The sequence below is a fragment of the Ranitomeya variabilis genome, chromosome 6 (assembly GCF_051348905.1).
Source record: "Ranitomeya variabilis isolate aRanVar5 chromosome 6, aRanVar5.hap1, whole genome shotgun sequence".
NCBI lineage: Eukaryota > Metazoa > Chordata > Amphibia > Anura > Dendrobatidae > Ranitomeya > Ranitomeya variabilis.
Genome location: NC_135237.1, coordinates 442,363,273 through 442,384,922, shown reverse-complemented (window position 1 = coordinate 442,384,922; position 21,650 = coordinate 442,363,273). Strand labels below are relative to the sequence as shown.

Genomic DNA, 21,650 nt, shown 5'->3' with positions numbered 1-21,650 from the left:
CACCAGAAAAAGAGGCTAATCCAAAACATGGGAGAAAAGGAGGATCAAAAAGAAATATTTTGAAGAAAGGAAAATATCTAATTATTCAGGTTATGATCAATATTACTGATTACACTACATTTATTATACATCTACATCTGCGCAAAGAAGAATGACCATTATAGGATATAATATCAGGAGTGCTTGAAGCATTTTTCTAACATCTAGCTCAGGGAAAGATGGTGAAGTCCAATACAACGTAACCTTTAATGTGCATTTTAGAGACAAGTTCACCAAGCTTGGTAAAGTAATTAAGAGAGATGGACGGAGAGAGCTTGTCCACCTACTTACTCTCAGGTCATGGATTTAGACTGTGACATTTATAAAAAAAAAAATAAACAAACAAACCAACAAGACACCTTTTGACATTGTGTCAGCAAAATGTAAGAAATGAAACCAATTCTACCTGCTTTAGTGCCTTTTTGGTGTGCTGCTGGAAGGAAGACACAAGCTTGCTCTGCACTCGGTTGGAAGACGCTTCTTCAGTAACTTGCTTCAGGCACACTGTGCAAAAAGAGATCAAAGCAAAGGGTCATTTTTAACTAGAAACTAACAAAAACAAAAGGTAAAAAAAAGACAAAGAATGAAATAGAAGCTTAATAAGAATGATCAGAAAGCGCAAAAAAAAAAAAAAAAAAAAACAGAAACATATACATCTATACATACACACATACATACATATATTCATACATACATATATATTCAACTCCCTATTTTATTACCATCGGCAGTGTTATATGGACAGGAAGACTATTACACTCTGCATCTGGTAGGATCTAATAGGCTTTAGGCTATGGTGGAGCAGGAGGCCATTGTTAGGCCTCTGGTTATCCACCCAGAGATCGCCTTGCAGGGAGCTGATGGAGTAACAGAGGGAGCTTTAGTCTCCAGCCAGCCACACTCACACTGCTCACTCCTTGGTGCTGACTATGTGGGTTTTTTTGTTTTTAGAGAGGAGTGAGCAAGGTCAAAGGAAGGGAGCCACTTGATTAGGATTCGGGGGGGGAGAGATACACAGTACTGCGATTTCACATCTTACTAGAAAACGGTACGCTACATAGCAACGTGAACACATGGTGGTGTGATACGAAGCGGTTAAGAGAAATTATTTTTCTGTATATTTATACAGTTTAGTGTATGCAGCACATGAGATCTGTAGTGCATGTTCCGTAAATAGCCAAGTTGTTCCCTGGCAGACCCCAGTTATCTCTCTGAAACATGGCAGCTCCTCAATGGCTCTACAGCAGCTAGTGACAGAGGACTGTAAGAGGGGAGTTACAGAGCAGTTACAAAGACATCTCTGCACTGCCGATTTGCCAAGGGTCCTCTTTGCAATGGCTCTTATCGAGGCACAATATCGTGAATCTCCCTTTCCCAAACTTAGTCAATATTAAATTAGTGCCATGGAAAAGATTAAATCTATGTTGCCGCAATATGTGTATTTTGACAAGATTTGGGGGCAAAAAAATGCTACTAACTTTTTCAACCTTTGTGAAATTATTAGTTATGAGGATGACACTGCAACTAGAGAACCTGTCCATACACAATGTTATCTATTCATCCTTTACTTACTACTTACCAGGTTAAAATAAGATCATTAGTTAAAGCGATATGGTCATATCATTTCTTCATAAATTAACAGTACATGTGAAGGTAACAAACATCTTATTAAATACAAACGCCTCTTTTTCCACTTATCAGACTTCTCTAAATTCACTGCTTAAATCGGTGTTTAATAAATACAGGGTTTGTACTCCCTGAGGGATCAGATTGCAGTTGCTGCCTATACAAGTCTATGGAGAGGGAGGACAGAGAGCAAAGAGGAATAGAGGCAGAGACACAGACAGAGAAGACTGCTCATAACTGCACATACAAATCATAAAATAGTCCGACAGCTAATCTGAAAAAGTCACCTAAAATCACAGGTATACTTTAATGTGTTATTGTGTACGTAATCCGCACAAGGGCATTTGAAATACTATAAAGTGCAATGGTCATTGTCACAACCCTTATCTCAGCTCTGACAAATAATTTTGAACAATATTACAGTTACACTGTTTAGATAAATCAATAAGACTATAAAGTATAGTGCCTTAAAGGGTATTTCTCAAGAACAAACTTTAATCAATAGATCTTGGAATAATAATAAATTCAATTGGATGAGTTATAAATATGTTCCTGTGCTGAGGTAATCTTATAAATGTGCCCCTGCTGTGTTCTGTGTAATGGCCGTGTCTGACCGTGCAGAGCTGCGCCACTTCATGGATGGCACATACCATACCTCCTGACCAAGGGAGGAAGCATAAATCACTTCTAATAAGCGAGTATACGGACACAACAGCAGGGGCTCATAGCTGCCACATTCTGAGGTAATAACGCAGGAGCGAGTGTGTTTGCCACATCTACAGCCCTCTGACATCATAATCAAGTCAGAGAGGTGGGAGCTCTGGTCGCCACTGAGCTTCTGTGTCACCGAATTGATTTATGTTGAGTTCACTGGACTGGTGACAGAGCAGAAACACTCACTATTGTGATGAAACAGACAGGGAAATATATTACCTTAGAAAGTAGCAGCTCTAAGCTCCTGCTGTTTCTTAATTGTATACTCACTTATCATAAGTGACTTATGCTCACCCCTCCCAGACCAGAAGTTGTGGTATGTGCTGATCATGAACTGGAGCAGCTCTGCATGGATGGACACGGCCATTACACAGTACACAGCAGGGGCACATTTATAACATTATCTCAACACAGAAACATTTTCATTTTAACACATCAAAATTGTGATTGATGGATTAAATAAGCTTTGTTAATGGGGGAAAAAACACCTGTAATTGGATGTACACATAAATGGTCAAAATTCATAAGCTGGATAGGTAGGTCTTACTCTATTTATAGGGTGCTTGAAAATGAAAAACTATATACATCTGAATGTTAGGCTAGGTTCACATTAGTGTTTCTGTGTGCAGCGTATCATCTGCATGCGCAAACGCATGACAAAATGCATGCAAACACATGCTTACGCCTCCGCATCATTTTAAGCATGACACAAAAAAAAAAAGCTGTGTGTGCATGCGTTTAAATGCGTTTTGGCATGAATTTGTGTGGTTTATGCGCATGGTGGTGGCGGTGACAATTTTCTGGACATGCGCAGTCTGAAGTACGCATGCGTACGCATGTCCTTGACATAGACAGTAATGTGTTTTTTTATGCACTCATCTGCAATCAGACAATTGCGCAATATTTGACGCATTAACAAATGCAACATGCTGCTTTTGCCGGACACCGCTAAATGGCGCATGCGTACGCATCCGCAAGTGAACGCATGCAAAAGCATGTCCCTGCGTACACCATGTTAAAGATACGTACGCATGCGTATGCATGCGGATCATACGCTGCGCACAGAAACGCTAATGTGAACCCGGGCCTTGGTCATCAATCTAATTTGGGTCAATGTAGGTTGCAATACAAAGCAAGAAGCCCAGCAAACATCTGCTGAGGTGAAGAGCATAATTTGTAAAGAACAAAATTTTACATAGAAACAAACTAAAGAAATAAAAGTGAATTGAACGGATAGCAAGCGATACATGCAAAGAACATGAAACAGGAGGCAAGAGATAAAAACGGGAAGGTCAATAACCGATTGGGGCCCTACCTTCATTTTCTTCTCCATTGCTGCTTGCCTCAGCCATTTCAGTCCCATCCAACTCCGACTCACAACCTATTTCCAGTGTTTCATCAACCGGGCAAGTAGACTCCTCTTTCTGATGACACAAAGCAATGGCAGAAATGTATATATTTTTTTAGCATTAACTTCTGATTCACCAGGTTATACTGACCTGGTCGTAAAAAATTGCAAGATATTTTAGTTTTATGTTGCAAATTAAATTATGGTTATATTATGATTGTATGCTTTTATAAAACAGCGGCTATCTCAGCTCTAAATTTAGAAATAATCCATGTAAAACTATGACATTTGCAGTTTCAAAAAGTAATACATTCGCCATTACAAAAGACACTGAGAAGGAGGACTAAGAGCAGGATAATACTGCATTGTAAAGTGAATAAATGCAGTGTTACATAAGCAGCACTGACATTTTTCATTCACTTAATCCATCCTGGCAGTATAATATCGCTCACTGTTTACAGCCTTTAGTTAAAAGCATAGCAGAACATATGAATGGATTGCATGTGAACTACTCTGAAGCTTCACATACAGGCAAAATCTGATGGAATGTCAAAAATAGAATAAGAAACTACTTACTTTAAGAGCATAAAGTCCTGACTTCCCTGGGATTTTGAAGAAGGTCCCATCGCCCACACGAGTGTTAGTATGAAGCATGGCATTTAGACAAGCCAATGGAGAAGTACCGCTACAGTGTGAGATAACAATAAAACATGCATGAAAATGAGTGTAACAGCACGTGAGCCTGACTACATCTAACAATGCCTCCTCTCCCTTGGCTTTTTTCTCTTCCTTTTTCTGCTCATGCTTCCCTTTAGAGAAATTCTTCTGAGCCTGAGAGCATCTACATTACAATAAAGGGTCCAGCAATCCTAATCAAATGCATCTGCTCCATAAGCTTCGGGGGAAATCTGTGCAAAGCAATTATGTTTTTCCATTAAAAAAAAGGGAAAAGGAAAAAAAAAACAGAAAAAAAAAAAAGCAAAACTGAAAGGGTAAATAAAAGAAAATAAAAAAAATTCAAAAATGTCAGTAAAATCATTTGCTAAATGACAGAGGAGAGGCGTAGTTTTGTAAATGTTGCAGAGAATGTTTCCGATGCACATGAATGATCAGAAGAGAAAAAAAAAAGTGCACCATGTTCAATAGCAGCTGTGACCCATAGGATGAAAGACAACAAAGGCATAGTGAGAAAGGGCCCACAAGTGGGTAGGTTTCTGGACTCTGGATGGAGGTGGGAGTCAAAATTAAGTTGCGGTCTAGATTTTGCAAGCTCAAGATGGTCTAGTGTGATGGATGTGCAGGAATGTCAATTATATCAAGCGGAAGGACTAAGGAGAGATAATAACCACTTTATATGTGAGTGGGAGCTGCAAAGCCCAATAATGGAAACACGGACAAATAAGGGGCCAATCACAATAAATCAAATAACCGAGAAGTGAAAAAGGAAACCCCTGGAGCGTAATATTCCAGCAGGTAGTATGGACTACAACCAGCTCAACAATAAAACATACAATTCACATCCCATTAATACATTTAAATATAAAAAGGTGAGAAATTGAAATAATCCAGGATTAAAATGACAAAAACGACAATTTAGAAGTACAACAATCTGGTGAGACTACATGACCTTCATCTGTCCTTGACATAAAACTTGGTAAAACGGATTGTCCACTACTTGGACGACCCTTTCTTAAATACTACATAACCCCTTATAAAGTAAAAGACACCTTATACTCACCTGCCGTACGGGGTATCCTGAGGGCAGTTTTAGGCCACGGGAGCCCTGCAGACAATCAGCAGTCGCTAATGGGCTGCAGTGCTCACATCTTCCCTGGACGTCAGAAGTGTGTGCAGATGGAGAGCGCAGACGTTTGTAGCAGCCGCTGATTGGTGCAGGGCTCACGTGTACAATAATGTCACTAAAAAAGAAAGGGCCGTTCAGCTAACCACTTATGTATTAGATAAGTATCCCATGACACTTCCAGGGTAGATGGTGTGGTCTGGGTGGGGTGCACTGCTCTGGCTTCCAGGTCACATAGCTCTCAATGGGCCAAAAGGGAATGTTCTCCAGCACCAAAGGTACGTAGGAGGAACGTTTGGAGAGTGGGAGAAAACCGGAGAACCCGGAGGAAACCCACACAAACTCCTTACAGATGCTGTCCTTCGTGGGATTTGAACCCAGGACCCTATGGGTAAATACAGCATTTTAACTACTATCCTTAGGTGCTGGAGAACATCCCCTTTTGGCCCATTGAGTACAATAATGCGACAAATCTCGGGACACCCAGTATGGTCATCGCTCAGATGGCACAGGCATGGGAGAGGAGTATAGGATACTTTGATTTTACATGTGGCAATATAGATTATTTGAAGCACCACTCTGGCCATTTTGTTTTACATTTCACTGCCAGAGTGGGATCACTAATGTCGGTCCTCTGCCCCTAGTAAAATACTTAACTCTTCCTAGCGCCACTCCGGCCCCGTGCCGCCATATTGTGACTGCAGCTTTCGATTGTTAGAGGTAACGGTCACAAGCTCTCAATGTAAGTCTATGAGATCCTCATTCTGGCGATCATAGGCTTACATTGAGAAAAGACTTCTGATACGCCCAGCAAAAAACAAAACAAAAAAACACACCACCGGAGTGGTGCTTTAAACAATGGTTGTCCAAGTAGTGTAGAACCCCTTTAACAATGAGCAGGAGAATAAGGTAAACTGAGAAAGCCCAGTTGTTTGGGTGATGAGGATAGGCAACAAAACAAAAAAGGCCAAATATTCCCAGCAATCACACGGATCAGATCAAAACGGATCGGCACTGTGCAGAGAAGAGGACTAGCAGCTGGCCACCTTTCCTGCCAGGTCATTCCTTATTCTGAAAGAGCTGGCGATATTATTTGTACATGCATCGTAAAAAAAATATGTTGTAGAGAGAAGCTGTGGGGGAAAACACAATAGTGTGACCGTATTTAAAGGAAGACAGAGGAAAAGTAGAAAGTAAAAATGCCCTCATCCGGGGGACTGCATGGTGGCCCTGTTTGAAGTTCCACCTGCTGCAGTGTCATGGCTGGGGGATAAAATTCTCCATTTAGGAAATAAAAACCCTTTGAAGACAAGCCACGAGGATGGAAAGAGTCTCTTGCTTCAAGGTAGTTCAATGAGGGCTCTTTTATTCAGACTAAGTGTATCAACACCGTACGAGCGGCTCTTATGTAAAAAAATCAAAGTATTTCATGACCTGAAAAAGACGCCGGTACGGGGATGAAACGCGTAGTCTAAATAGAAGAGCCCTCATTGAGCTACCTTGCAGCTTTTATTCCCTATACTTTAAGTGTACATTTTTAGAGGAGGTGGGAAAAAATATTTTGATAAAGGTCTTATTAGTGAGATTCTGATATGGAAAGAAAACAAGAATAAAAATATATATATAGTAAATACGGTAATAACACCATACCCCCTGAGGAAGCGACATTAACGTGAAATGCTCGCTGGGGATCACGGCCAAGGTGCAGGCAGGAATAATACAATGGGTAAATATCTTATCTGAATTTACTTTTGTCAAAACATACTATGTCTGAGTATAGACCTTGAAATGAAATACGACTATTGACAACAATCATGATTAAAACCTCATTACACTAATGCTATTTATAAGTTGTCCAATCGGGCAACATTGTGTATCGATAATGGACTTATATGGGTCCTTCGAGAATAAGTGTGTCTTTTGCATCTTTTATGTCCAATTTATGTATAACACAAAACAAACTTTTGCTCTGCTTGATTAATATAAAACTAATTGTACCCTGACCCAATCCTAGAACTACATATTGTAACGTTTCAGGAACATAGACTCTGGGGCTATGTGCACACGTCAGGATTTCTGGCAGAAATTTTCCTGACAAAAACCGGACATTTCTGCCAGAAATCCGCATGCGTTTTTACCGCGATTTTAACAGCGTTTTTTGTGCGTTTTTTTCCCAATGCATAGAATAGCGGGAAAAACGCAAAAAAAACCCCCGCAAAATTAATGAACATGCTGGTTTTTTTACCGCGATGAGTTTTTTCCGCGGAAAAAAACGCACCATGTGCACAAAACATGCAGAATGCATTCTAAATGATAGGATGCATAATGTATGCGTTTTTAATGAGTTTTTAAAGCGTTTTTATCGTGAAAAAACCTGACCGTGTGCACATACCCTGGTTCTCCCCATTTGTCAAGAATAGAAATATATATAGTAAACAACAATGAAAACACAAACCACAAAAACATGACATATTAAAGCAGTCAATGCAGAATATACACGCTCCCACTAAGCAGAGGTGGATCCCTAATGAATACTCCCAATGAGTTATTAGAAGGAAATGTCCATCACATAGGGCAGCGTATATTCATTATATCATTCTGAAAAGATTTGTGTAAAAACATGTAACAGCAGCCTTTGTATGACTGGATGCACAATTTCCAATTTCCTTTTTCTCTGCCACGCTGACAGGTATATGTTGTACTGCAGGGTTTATTACAGTCTCTGATGTTGTGAAGAATAGATACGGTCACAGGACAACTTGAGAGTTTATACATAATAGGATCAAATAAAGTATTAAAGGGAATCTGTCACCAGTTTTTAGCTACCCCGTCTGAGAGCAGTGTGATGTGGGGGCAGAGACCCTGATTCCAGCAATATATCACTTACTGCTGCAGTTTTGATTAAAAACTGTTTTATCTGTTGCAGATCTAGCAGTTCTCTGAATGCAGAGCTGTATAACCCCGCCCACACCACTGATTGGCAGCTTTCTGCGTACCCTGTGTATAGGCAGAAAGCTGATAATCAGTGGTGGGGGTGGGTTATACAGAGCTCATAACTATGGAGAACAGCCTAGCAGCAGTGTCATGCATCTGGGCTTGACCCCTCGGAGCCAGTGTTTTGTGGTCGGCTTCTCTGTCTGAAGCACAGCAGGTATACTTTTTATTCGGGTGTTTAGTTTCTGTTACCCTTGCTTTCGTGTTTTCAGGGTAACCGGTGTTTTCCTCATTTGTCTGCCCTATCACTTTTCAGCTTATATACTTACCCTTAGTCTCCTTTGGATGAGTCCAGCCATACTGCTGTAGTTTAAAACAGTCAGTGAAAGACCAGCTAGGTTTCACTTTCTGGGCTGCTTAATGTAGTTTTGATAATTTCATGCTGATAAATACCTTCTTGTTATGATAGTGTAGCAATTCACTCAGGAAAATAGGTAACACACTAAAAACTGCAACTGACCCTGCCAGTTCCTGCATAGACTAGGGATCCTGACCCTTCAGTCCCTAGTGATTCCTACATGAGCTGTGTAGCCCTACTCGGACCTATGCTGCCTGAAAGGTTATCAAGCTCTTTGCGTTCCTCCTAAAGAACCAAAGGGCAGAGCAGAGTGCAAATTACTTACAGAAGGGAAAGTATGCTGAAATAGAAAGAGATCGCCGAGTAAAATAAACCACCAAATACAAAATAAGGGATTAGGTACATACTGTTATAGAATATGCCGCCTATTTCCTAAAAAGAAACAAGATGGGTGCAGGAAAGGAACATAAAACAGCAAAGAGATAAACCCTAGCTGGATCTCTTTTTCTATATTGTGCTGATCTCAGGTTAGGTTTCAAACACTTTAAAAGAATTATCCTCTACTAAATTCTGACAACCTATCCTCACACCCGAATGGTCTCAGCCCTGAGGGGTTCTGTAGATACATGGTATGTATGACCAATCACATGTTGCAGTTACTAGTTGTTAGTGATGGAGCCAGACGAAGAAGATCTGGTCAGGTGATTGTGGGACTGCACCAAATGCACACAAATTTGCAGTTCTACATTTGCTGAGGGTTATTGAAATTCTAAACTATAAACTTACGCCAATTGTATCTAAAACATGGCCTAATTGATGCCTTTGTATCGTTTTTCTTTTCTTTAAGTCTATCTGTCCATGTTTAATTCCGGATGCCAGTGAACAAAAGAAGGTAATCTGCACAGTTGCTTTCCATCTTCCTCTTGCTTTTCCCAGTCTTCTAGTGTGATGGTCTAGCATTGGTTTTGCCACAATTTGCCTGAAGCCACAGCTTGACCGCACCATGTGAATCTGCCTCCAAAGGCCGCACCAGAGTCACAAAAGAGAACACCGTGGTCCTCCCCACCTCCATCCAAAATTAATTTAACACATCAAGAGATTCACCGGGTAAGAGTCGACCACAGAAAAATGCTATTTGTTATAAAGACCAAATGTAGGATTAAAGGGGTATTCCCGTGTCCAAGATCCTATCCCGACATGCAGTAGGTGCAATAATAAGTTATTAGCCAATAACTCCACGTAGAAATGTAGTATAGTTCATCTGATTTGCTATGTCCCTTACACCATGTGCAGGGCATTGCAGAAGCTTAGGTATCCATGGTTACGGCCACCGACAACTAACTATCACTTTAGCAGTAGCCGTAACCATGGATACCTAAGCTAATGCAATGTCCTGCACACTAGGCAAGCAGCATTGAATCAGAAGAACTATACTATGTTCCTAATTGGAGGTATTGGCTAATATGTTTGTTACACCTATTACTTATTGTGATAAGATCTTGGAGATGAGAATACCCTTTTAAACCAACAGGGGCAGGGGCATGTCAGAAAACCTTTGCATCTCATGTGGCCTTACTGATATATATCAGTTTCAAATATTGTTAAAATATACCTGCCATTTTACACAAAACCTATTGAAAAGCTTCTCCAGGAACTGTACCAATGCTCATCCTCTGTAACTTACCACTCACTTCTTTTAAGTATGCTGTTCCACTTCATCAGTATTCTGCCTGCATTGTAGGACCTGGAACTTCCCTTCCTTCAAATCCCAGCATGCACTGTACTTGACATTTTCCAAAAGTTCCCACCTCCCCAAACTACAAGTTTGTATCGGTTCTGTATGTATGCTTTTCAACAAACGGATGAGAAGTAGAGGAAAAAGGGCTCTGTGATAAATCTTTTTTCCCTTCCCAGCATGCACTACAGCTGCTATTTCTAATGGCTTACTTTCCCTAAACTGAAATCCTGCCTATATTTTAAATCTGTATGCATTTTAACAGTATTGTATATAGGCTTTATTATGCGAGGCCTATAGCCGTTGTTCATTAACATAACGTTACCCTCCTTCCAATGTTCCCCATTAATATATATCTTTGGCCTTACAGAATGGTTAATATTTACATAAAATGTAATATTAGACTGAACCCCAGGTGACCGTATGACACGGTTTGTGATATTACTGCATGTATGTAAGATAACAGTTATTAAGGTTGAAGGAAGACTTTAAGTCCATCTAGTTTAACCCATAGCCTAACCTAACATGCCCTAACATGTTGATCCAGAGGAAGGCAAAAAAAACCCATGTGGCAAAGAGTAAGCTCCACATTGGGGAAAAAAATTCCTTCCTGACTCCACATACGGCAGTCAGACTAGTTCCCTGGATCAACGCCCTATCAAGGAATCTAGTGTATATAACCTGTAACATTATACTTTTCCAGAAAGGCATTTAGTCCCCTCTTAAATTTAAGTAATGAATCACTCATTACAACATCATACGGCAGAGAGTTCCATAGTCTCACTGCTCTTACAGTAAAGAATCCGCGTCTGTTATTATGCTTAAACCTTTTTTCCTCCAGACGTAGAGGATGCCCCCTTGTCCCTGTCTCAGGTCTATGATTAAAAAGATCATCAGAAAGGTCTCTGTATTGTCCCCTCATATATTTATACATTAAAATAAGATCACCCCTTAGCCTTCGTTTTTCCAAACTAAATAGCCCCAAGTGTAATAACCTATCTTGGTATTGCAGACCCCCCAGTCCTCTAATAACTTTGGTTGCTCTTCTCTGCACCCGCTCCAGTTCAGCTATGTCTTTCTTATACACCGGAGACCAGAACTGTGCACAGTATTCTAAGTGTGGTCGAACTAGTGACTTGTATAGAGGTAAAATGATGTTCTCCTCATGAGCATCTATGCCTCTTTTAATGCATCCCATTATTTTATTTGCCTTTGTAGCAGCTGCCTGACACTGGCCACTAAATGTGAGTTTGTCATCCACCCAGGTCTTTTTCATTGACGGTTTTGCAGAGAGTTTTAGAATTAAGCACATAGTTATACATCTTATTACTTCTACCCAAGTGCATGACCTTACATTTATCCCCATTAAAGCTCATTTGCCATTTATCAGCCCAAGCTTCTAGTTTACATAAATCATCTTGTAATATAAAATTGTCCTCCTCTGTATTGATTACCCTGCAGAGTTTAGTGTCATCTGCAAATATTGAAATTCTACTCTGAATGCCCCCTACAAGGTCATTAATAAATATGTTAAAAAGAAGAGGGCCCAATACTGACCCCTGTGGTACCCCACTGCTAACCGCGACCCAGTCCGAGTGTGCTCCATTAATAACCACCCTTTGTTTCCTATCCCTGAGCCAGCTCTTAACCCACTTACACATATTTTCCCCTATCCCCATTATTCTCAATTTATGTATCAACCTTTTGTGTGGCACCGTATCAAAAGCTTCTGAAAAGTCCATATACACTACGTCCACTGGGATTCCTTGGTCCAGTCTGGCAGTCAAAACATCTATAACCAGGATGTTTTGACTGCCAGTTGTATTTTATCCGTGGGCACCTGTTTATCCATTCGCCTCCTGACGAACTTACATCATGGAAGGGAAACGCGTTGAGGCATTTATCTACTAAGAGATTTTTCTGCGATTCGGATACCACATAAGATATCAGATAAGATTCCACATTTTATTATTTGCTATTGGGCATAGTGCAATAGGGGGATAGCGCAATGATATGATTACGTGTAACCCTGTTATATAGTCTGAAAGACATTTATAACTATTTGGCTCTAGCAAGAGTCTGAGGTGTTGTTTCAAGGTTTATTACTATCCATGGCGTGCGGCTATTGTATTTTATATGACAGCATTTGGTTTGCTCTGTTATATGATGGACATCGATAAGAATATAACCCCTAGGCACTTGATTATTTAATTGTGGATTCTGTCTACATTCTGTCCCTATCACCCTTACAAGATTCATCTGGCACATCTTTTTTCTCCCTCCTATTTTCCAGTATCTATGAACAAGGAGGAGTATATTGAAGGGCTAGTGAGGGTTAGTCGACGAGAGCGGGGGCGCCACTGGGCGTGGGAATTGCTATCTAGGGTGCCAACCTCCGCAGCTAGGTAGGGACAGTATATGTAGGGTTAGATGAGGGCGAGTTAGCTGAGGCTTTGCACATAAGTGCTCTCCCCCTTCCCCCCCTTTTGTAAGGTATCCGGTTATATATCAGTTCTGGTTTTTGTTGTTGCTAATTTGGAGCTCCTATATTGGAGTAGTGTGGTATTGTCCATATCTCCTATTGAGAACACACTATATACACCCCCTTCTTCTTTCTTCCAGGCACCACGGCATCAATTTTTTGTATTGGGGTTATATATGTTTAGTATTAGTTGCACCCATTAGATATTCAGGGAGTACTAGGGTGCATCTAGGGTGAGCCGTCAGTGAGCGGGGGCGCCATTTTGCGTACAAGCTAGGGTGCCAACCTCTGCTGTTAGGAAGGATGTATAAGGGCCGTATAGGGTCAATGAGGGGTATATAGTTCTCCAAAAAGCATTTTATCAATATTTTTGTTTGGTGTAGGCTCTGTTTTGGTTGCCTTTTGTGTATTTTTTCTTTTGTTTAAGATTTTTCAATAAAGTTTAAAATTTTAGGTATTAATATATGTTAGTCCTGACAAATATAATACCCCGATATATATTATTTTTTCTATTAAATCCAGTCTGGAACTTATCTCTTCATAGAAATTGATCAGATTAGTCTGACATGAACGGTCCCTAGTAAACCCGTGCTGATACTGGGTCATGAGCTTTTTCCTCTTCAGATACTCCAGTATAGTATCTCTTTGAATGACCTCCAGGATTTTACCCACAGTAGAGGTTAAGCTTACTGGACTATAATTTCCGAGTTCAGTTTTTGTCCCCTTTTTGAATATTGGCACCACATTTGCTATACGCCAGTCCTGTGGTACAGACCCTGTTATTTTGGAGTCTTTAAAGATTAAAAATAATGGTCTATCAATGACTGTACTTAGTTCCTGCAGTACTCGGGGGTGCATCCCATCCGGGCCCGAAAATGAACCATTTGTCACCCAACTTCAAAGAATTCTGATCTCTTCCAATCTCCAGCAGCATCTCATACGGGAACAGCACTAATGACGGCATCAAATAAGCACATTAGATCCGCACACACACAGGTCTCTTGTATTACTTGGTTTTGGTGCAGGCTGCTGCTTTAGTGACATTTCAGCTTTTCTAAGCTCCTTGTGCATATTGCATAGGGAAACTGTCATCCTGACTTGGGCATCCGGGCACATTGTGGCATTATCGGGACACAGAGAATATCACTGTGTTATTTGTCATGTTACATGGGACTGCAGAGCCCACTGCATAGTAACATAGCTAGCAACATTTGTCCATCCAGTTCAGCCTATATTCTGTCAGAATATATCCCCAGATCTACGCCCTTCTAAAGAACCTAATAACTGTAAGGTACAATATTGTTCTGCTCCAGGAAGACATCCAGGCCTCTCCTGAACCCCTCAACTGAGTTCACCATCACCACCTCCTCAGGTTAGGAATTCCACATTCTCACTGCTTTAACAGTAAAGAATCCTCTTCTGTTAGTGGAAAAACCTTCTCTCCTCCAGACACAGAGAATGCCCCCTTGTGACCGTCACCTTCCTTGGTATAAACAGATCCTCGGAGAGATATTTGTATTGTCCCCTTGTATACTTATACATGGTTATTAGATCGCCCCTCAGTCGTCTTTTTTCTAGATTAAATAATCCTAATTTTGCATCATCATCTGTACTCAATTATTATCATGTGTTATTGTTTTGGTGTCTCATGGCTGCAGGTAACAAACGTCAAACTTGGGAGCGGAATCTACACGTAATAATATAGAATAATAAATAATATTCCGGCTGCTCAATCTCTTGTTCTTTAGAGGTTATTCTTTTCTGGATGAACATAGAGGCAAGATGTCAAATCTTTGAAGATTATATACTTGATCATTTCTCTGATTGATGCTAATTGTGTGTAAACTGATAATGACTTTCCTGAAGTTGCAAAAACTACGAACAGCAAGTGTAATAAACCACTTATCAAATTAAGCAGACTTCACAGAATTTTTTTTTCTTCTTAATATTCTGATGATCTCAGTATATGTATTAATTTTCAGAACTCCACCAATGACCCAATTTCACCTCTTGTGCTCCTGGATGTACTGTGTTAGCTGAATACTACTCCTGGACTGGAAACCACATGGTGCGCAACATTTTGGGGAGTCACGCGCCTTCATCAGTTTTGCTGTGGCTTCCCCCAGCTAAATGATGAGGACTACAAGATGCACCATGTTGGGATGAAGAGTACTAGTGAAGTCTGAGGACCCCATTTATTGTTGAATTTCCAAATGTGCCTGCTGAGCACACATACACTCAGTACCTACATGCGGGTATCAGTCTGTGTGCCATCTGTATGCAAGTCAATGGCATAGCTCACCTGAGTGAGGGGCCACATTAAAAAAAGAAAAAAACTCGCTGCGTGCACTAGTCGTATCCACTGCTCGCATCAGACTCACCCATTTAGCTCAATAGGTGCGATAAAGAATAATGTCAGCCATATGGACACCATTGGCATGGCATCTGCTTTTCTTTTTACTGATCAATTGCAATTGATTGGACTATCATACTGTAAACTGTTAATGAATAAAACATATGCCATATGGATGTAAAAAAGTGACATATAGATGATCTACAGAGTGCAAAGTCATTTGTTCTTTCTGGATGAAAATCTAATAATTTTTCATAGACTTTCCAACCAAACCTGGCCATTAATGTGCAAGATTGGAATATCACTTTACAGCTAAACATTGTGTAAAACAAGCTAACCCAGTCACAAAGTCATGTTACCTGCTGTTAGGGCAGCATGATCTTACTGACAATTTCCTTTAAAAAAATCAACAATAGCATAAAAAAGGATACAATGGAGTGTTAAAATAAAAAATAAAAAAAAACATGCACTACGTATTAATAAAAAAAAAAAAGTACATATGATCCATAAAGTTTTATTAAAAATCATAAGGACAAGAAATCAACAATTTAGCATATTAGAAAAGACACATTACATCTCATTCTCAGACGCCCAAGCCTAAATGACAGCATAGAGGTATATGTATAAAGTAGTAAAAGCTGTCGGAATATAGCAAACGTAAATTAATAACAGCATTAAGTAACAATACTGTAAAAAATGATTATCAAAACAGATCCCATAATTAACAAATATGATGACGCAAACATGAGGTCCAACACGTTCCGCCAGCAGACTGGCTTCCTCAGGGGAAACAGTCTTTGCTGCTAAAATGCATGGCATTAACGTCTATAGGAATAATTAACCTCTGAAGTGAATGGATAATAAAATGAAAAAGCTAAAATGTTTTTTTTTTTACTAGCTGGTAAAGCCAAGAGTCCTTTAGTAAGATCTTTTCATTGCGGAAATATGGTTCTTGCTATAGTGGGAAGTGCAGCAGAAAACAGTGTAAAACACCACATATGGCTTTCCGTATAATACTCTACCTTGCTACAAAAGAATGAAAAACTAATAAAAAGACACAGCAAACACTAAGCGTAATGATAAGCAATATTGTTTAATTAAATAGACATATTCAAGGCTGGACGCAGGAAGCCGCAGTAACTGCCTAACACCCCTCTTCCCCTACACATCAGGGTCACTTTTCTGGGTGTATGTATTCTAGCATGCTCATGTGTCTATACTTATCTGGATTAAAGATGAAAAAGTATATAACACTTACTTTCTGGAAATGTCCGATGCAAATGACACGACAGATGAAATAAAACAAAAGAATAGAAAAAGAAGTTAGTTTAAATTTTGTATTAAATCGGATAGTCACCAGTTCTGAACATTTTCAGGTGTCAATGAGTGCAGACATGTGTACGGCAATTAGCACACATCATACATGTAAGAAGACTAGTGTGAATTGATGACCTGCAAAGACCAATCTTATCTTATTCTCACATTTGCCGTAGTAGCACATCTTACAGTATACATGGCCGGCCTGGTGTACACCTTATGTGACAGCCACTACCAGGCAATGGGCGAGCTCCTGACTGATCTCCTCGATCAATGATCAGATGGAAAGGTCGGAGATATTTGGAATAATTTGTCAAACCCTGTGAATGGCCTTTACACGGACTGATAACGGATTATCGCAGATCACATTGGTAATTATTTCTACCATGTTAAATAGAATGTCACCATGTATTTGCTATAATCTGACAGCAGAATGATGTAGGAGCAGAGACGCTGATTATGGCCATGTGTCACTTACTGGGCTGTGTTTTTCTGTTTCAATACAATCAGTGTTTTATCAGCAGGAGATTATCACTAGAGGACAACAGCCCTAATGTCTGCTAGTCCAGCCACTATCCTAGAACTAATTAGCAGTTCTGTCTTCTGTCACTATACAGTGTACACAGAAAGCTGTGGCGTGGTCGAGGTTACACACAGCTCAGCAACTGAGCTCTGCAGCAAAGAACATGGTGACTATCATAAATGCTGCACCCAGTAAACTGTGCATAGGTCACCTCATTTAATTACAGTTTCACCATGAAACTGTATATATATATATATATATATATATATATATATATATATATATATATATATATATATATATATATATATATATATATATATATATATATATATACACATACATATACATATATATATACATATACATATACATATACATATACATATATATATATATATATATATTTAAATATATATATATATATATATATATAGTTATCTAAAAGAAGAGCTCAGCAAGTTGTACTTTGTTGCAGTTTTGCCTAAAAAAAAAAAAAGCAGTGTTACTGTAACAGCAAAGTGAATGAGATATCTGAAATCTCATGTTTTTATTTTTTCCTTTGTGGATTTGAATCAATTTCAAATAAGCAGCATGCCAATTCTTTCAGCATTTGTGCAGAGTTTTTCACCCATTTATGCGGGGTGGGGGGAGGCATCGTATAACAAAAACCCCCATACATCAAAATTTCGCAAAAAGTGCACAGATTTTTGTTTTACCTGTAAGGCCATGTTCACACAGTGCGTTTTTTACTGCAGAACCGCAGCGGTTTTGCCGCTGCGGTTCCGCAGCTTTTTTCCATGCAGGGTACAGTACATTGTACCCTATGAAAAACAGGAACCGCTGTGCACATGATCCTGAATTTAAAAAAAAAAGCCGCGCTGAATAGCTGCGGGAAAAAAGAAGGAGCATGTCACTTCTTTGCCCGAAACAGCAGCGGTTCTGCACCCATAGACCACCATTGTGAGGTCAAACCCGCAGTAAAACCCGCAGATCAAAAGTATATCTGTGGGTTTTATTGCGGTTTTTGGTGCAGAACCGCTGCAGCAGGAAGTGCGGGGAAGCGGCCGGAAGTGCGTGGGCGGAAGTGCTTGGGCGGAGAGACATGGAGGCATACCGTCGCATGGGGATCGTGATTGATTTGGTATGTGTGTGTGTGTGTGTGTGTGTGTGTGTGTGTGTGTGTGTGTGTGTGTGTGTGTGTGTGTGTGCGTGCGTGCGTGCGTGCGTGCGTGCGTGCGTGCGTGTGTGCGCGTGTGTGCGCGTGTGCGCGCGTGTGCGCGTGTGTGCGTGTCCCCATGCGACGCTAGTGCCACCATTGTGCTAAGTCGCCGTATGGGACTGCTACTCCCATCCGGTATTAGGATGGGAGAGTTGTCCCTGTGTCCGGCGACTTAGCACAGTTGTAAAGTTACACAAAACACCTACACACAATACACATACATGACACAGTACAGTACATACAACACATAACATAGAGTATATACTCACCAACAGCACACTTGTAGGCGAAGCCCTCGATCCTCCAGGAAAAAAATCACAAAATAAAAAATCAAATTCATACTCCCTGTCTGCAGAATCCATAAAACGAGTGTCCCACGCCGATCCCCTGCTCTCCGGCGATACACTGCCAGGAGCGAAGCTCCTAGCAGTGTATCGCGTACTGTCCCGGAGTTCAATGGCTCCGGCGTCTCGGTTAACAGCAGTACAGCTGCGTTGAACTTTCCCACGCAGCACTGCCGTTAAGCGAGAGTGCCGGGGTCAATGACCGCCGGTAAACTCGCTCGCGCATGCGCAGTGACACACCGACAGGAACTATGGCTCCTGTCAGTGTGTTGCTGCAGCCGTGGAGAGCAGACATATCTCTGGATGTGTCTGTTCTCCATGGAAAATCTTCGTGGGATACGTGGCACTTAAATACGTGGCAATTAAATACGTGACACGTGGCACTTATACGTGATACGTGTCACTTAAATACGTGGCACTGAAATACGTGATACGTGGCACTTTGATACGTGGCACGTGTCACTTAAATACGTGGCACTGAAATACGTGGCACGTGGCACTGAAATACGTGGCACGTGGCACTGAAATACGTGATACGTGGCACTGAAATACGTGGCACTGAAATACGTGGCACTGAAATATGTGGCACTGAAATACGTGGCACTGAAATACGTGATACGTGGCACTTTGATACGTGGCACGTGGCACTTAAATACGTGGCACGTGGCACTGAAATACGTGGCACGTGGCACTGAAATACGTGATACGTGGCACTGAAATACGTGATACGTGGCACTTTGATACGTGGCACGTGGCACTGAAATACGTGGCACTGAAATACGTGGCACTGAAATATGTGGCACTGAAATACGTGATACGTGGCAAAGAAATACGTGGCACTTAAATACGTGGCACTGAAATACGAGGCACTGAAATACGTGATACGTGGCACTTAAATACGTGGCACTTAGGCTATGTTCACATTTGCGTTGTGCGCCGCATGCGTCCTTTTTTTGATTGATTTTGGACGCAGCAAAAAATGCAACTTGCTGCGTCCTCTGCGCCCGGATGCATGCGCTGCAGTGACGCATGCGGCGCAAAACGCAAGTGCGACGCATGTCCATGCGCCCCCATGTTAAATATAGGGGCGCATGACGTAGACTTAAATAGCTGGATAGAGCTGGATCCGCGGGCTGTGATCTGGCCTACGCTCAGCACTCTGCGGAGCGCTGTCATTCAAAACACGTCCACTCATTTTGGTGTTTAGTCCCAAAATGGAGGATGGAAGAAGAAAAGGGTTGGACAAGGAAATGACATCATTTCTTTTTTTTTTTCCCCCACTGCAGTTAAAGCTTTATTTGTGTCAAACACAGACAATCTGCAGAGAAAACTGCATTAAAAACCGCACTAAAAACCGCATCAAAAACCGCACCAAAAACGCACCAAAAACGCACCTGCGTTTTCTGCCAAGAGCTGCGGTTTTTGTCCTGAAAAAAAAGGATTGAAATCAGGATCGTGTGAACATACCCTTAATACTCCAGTATTTGCAACAATTTTTTTTTTATTGGAAACACTGAACATGTGCACATACCTTTAACTCTGTGTATATAAAAAAAAGAAGGAATCCTGACATGTATGTGCCAACAGAAGCTATTTTAGCATTGCAGACCCAGAGTTCTAGGTGCTAGGATAGGTTTTGATGGACGGCTGGTATCGGCTCGGTGGAGCATCGTGGGATTAGCCCGTCATTCGCTGATTGAGTGGAGATTTGTTTGTTACCCCTTGGGCCATTACTAATAGACTTTCTGACTCCTTCTCAATCATGCAGATTTAATAACTTGGAAGATTTCTAGGATTGTGAATAAACTATGCAAGGAAGTAGAGTTACACCTGCTGACCGGCGGCCACATAAAGGACAGCGCGACCAGAATAGTATGTGCATAGAACCATCGTTCCCACAATCCGTCTGTGCACTAAGAGTATCACCAATATCGGTAGCACGTCCCCTATTTCCATAGTATCACCAATATCGGTAGCACGTCCCCCATTTCCATAGTATCACCAATATCGGTAGCACGTCCCCTATTTCCATAGTATCCCCAATATCGGTAGCACGTCCCCTATTTCCATAGTATGACCAATATCGGTAGCACGTCCCCTATTTCCATAGTATGACTAATATCGGTAGCATGTCCCCTATTTCCATAGTATGACCAATATCGGCAGCACGTCCCCTATTTCCATAGTATCACCAATATCGGTAGCACGTCCCCTATTTCCATAGTATCACCAATATCGGTAGCACGTCCCCTATTTCCATAGTATGACCAATATCGGCAGCACGTCCCCTATTTCCATAGTATCACCAATATCGGTAGAACGTCCCCTATTTCCATAGTATGACCAATATCGGTAGCACGTCCCCTATTTCCATAGTATGACCAATATCGGTAGCACGTCTATTTCCATAGTATCCCCAATATCGGTAGAATGTCCCCCTTTCCATAGTATGACCAATATCGGCAGCACGTCCCCTATTTCCATAGTATCACCAATATCGGTAGCACGTCCCCTATTTCCATAGTATCACCAATATCGGTAGCACGTCCCCTATTTCCATAGTATCACCAATATCGGTAGCAAGTCTCCTATTTCCATAGTATGACCAATATCGGTAGCACGTCCCCTATTTCCATAGTATCCCCAATATCGTTAGAAAGTCCCCTATTTGCATAGTATCACCAATATCGGTAGCACGTCCCCTATTTGCATAGCATCACCAATATCGGTAGCACGTCCCCTATTTCCATAGTATCACCAATATCGGTAGCACGTCCCCTATTTGCATAGCATCACCAATATCGGTAGCACGTCCCCTATTTCCATAGTATCACCAATATCGGTAGCACGTCCC

The 21,650-nt window shown here is 41.0% G+C and overlaps 1 protein-coding gene across 1 annotated transcript in view; it reads right to left on the bottom strand.

Annotated features, from left to right (window-relative positions):
- Positions 1 to 21,650, bottom strand: part of ASXL3 (ASXL transcriptional regulator 3) — a 183,396-nt gene that overhangs the window by 98,869 nt on the left and 62,877 nt on the right. Inside the window, exons 3-5 of the mRNA XM_077270429.1 lie at positions 4,304 to 4,412; positions 3,695 to 3,803; positions 446 to 543 (exon numbers count right to left, since the gene is read on the bottom strand). Of these exons, the coding sequence (XP_077126544.1) occupies positions 446 to 543; positions 3,695 to 3,803; positions 4,304 to 4,412 (316 nt within the window). The remainder of the gene's footprint in view (positions 1 to 445; positions 544 to 3,694; positions 3,804 to 4,303; positions 4,413 to 21,650) is intronic.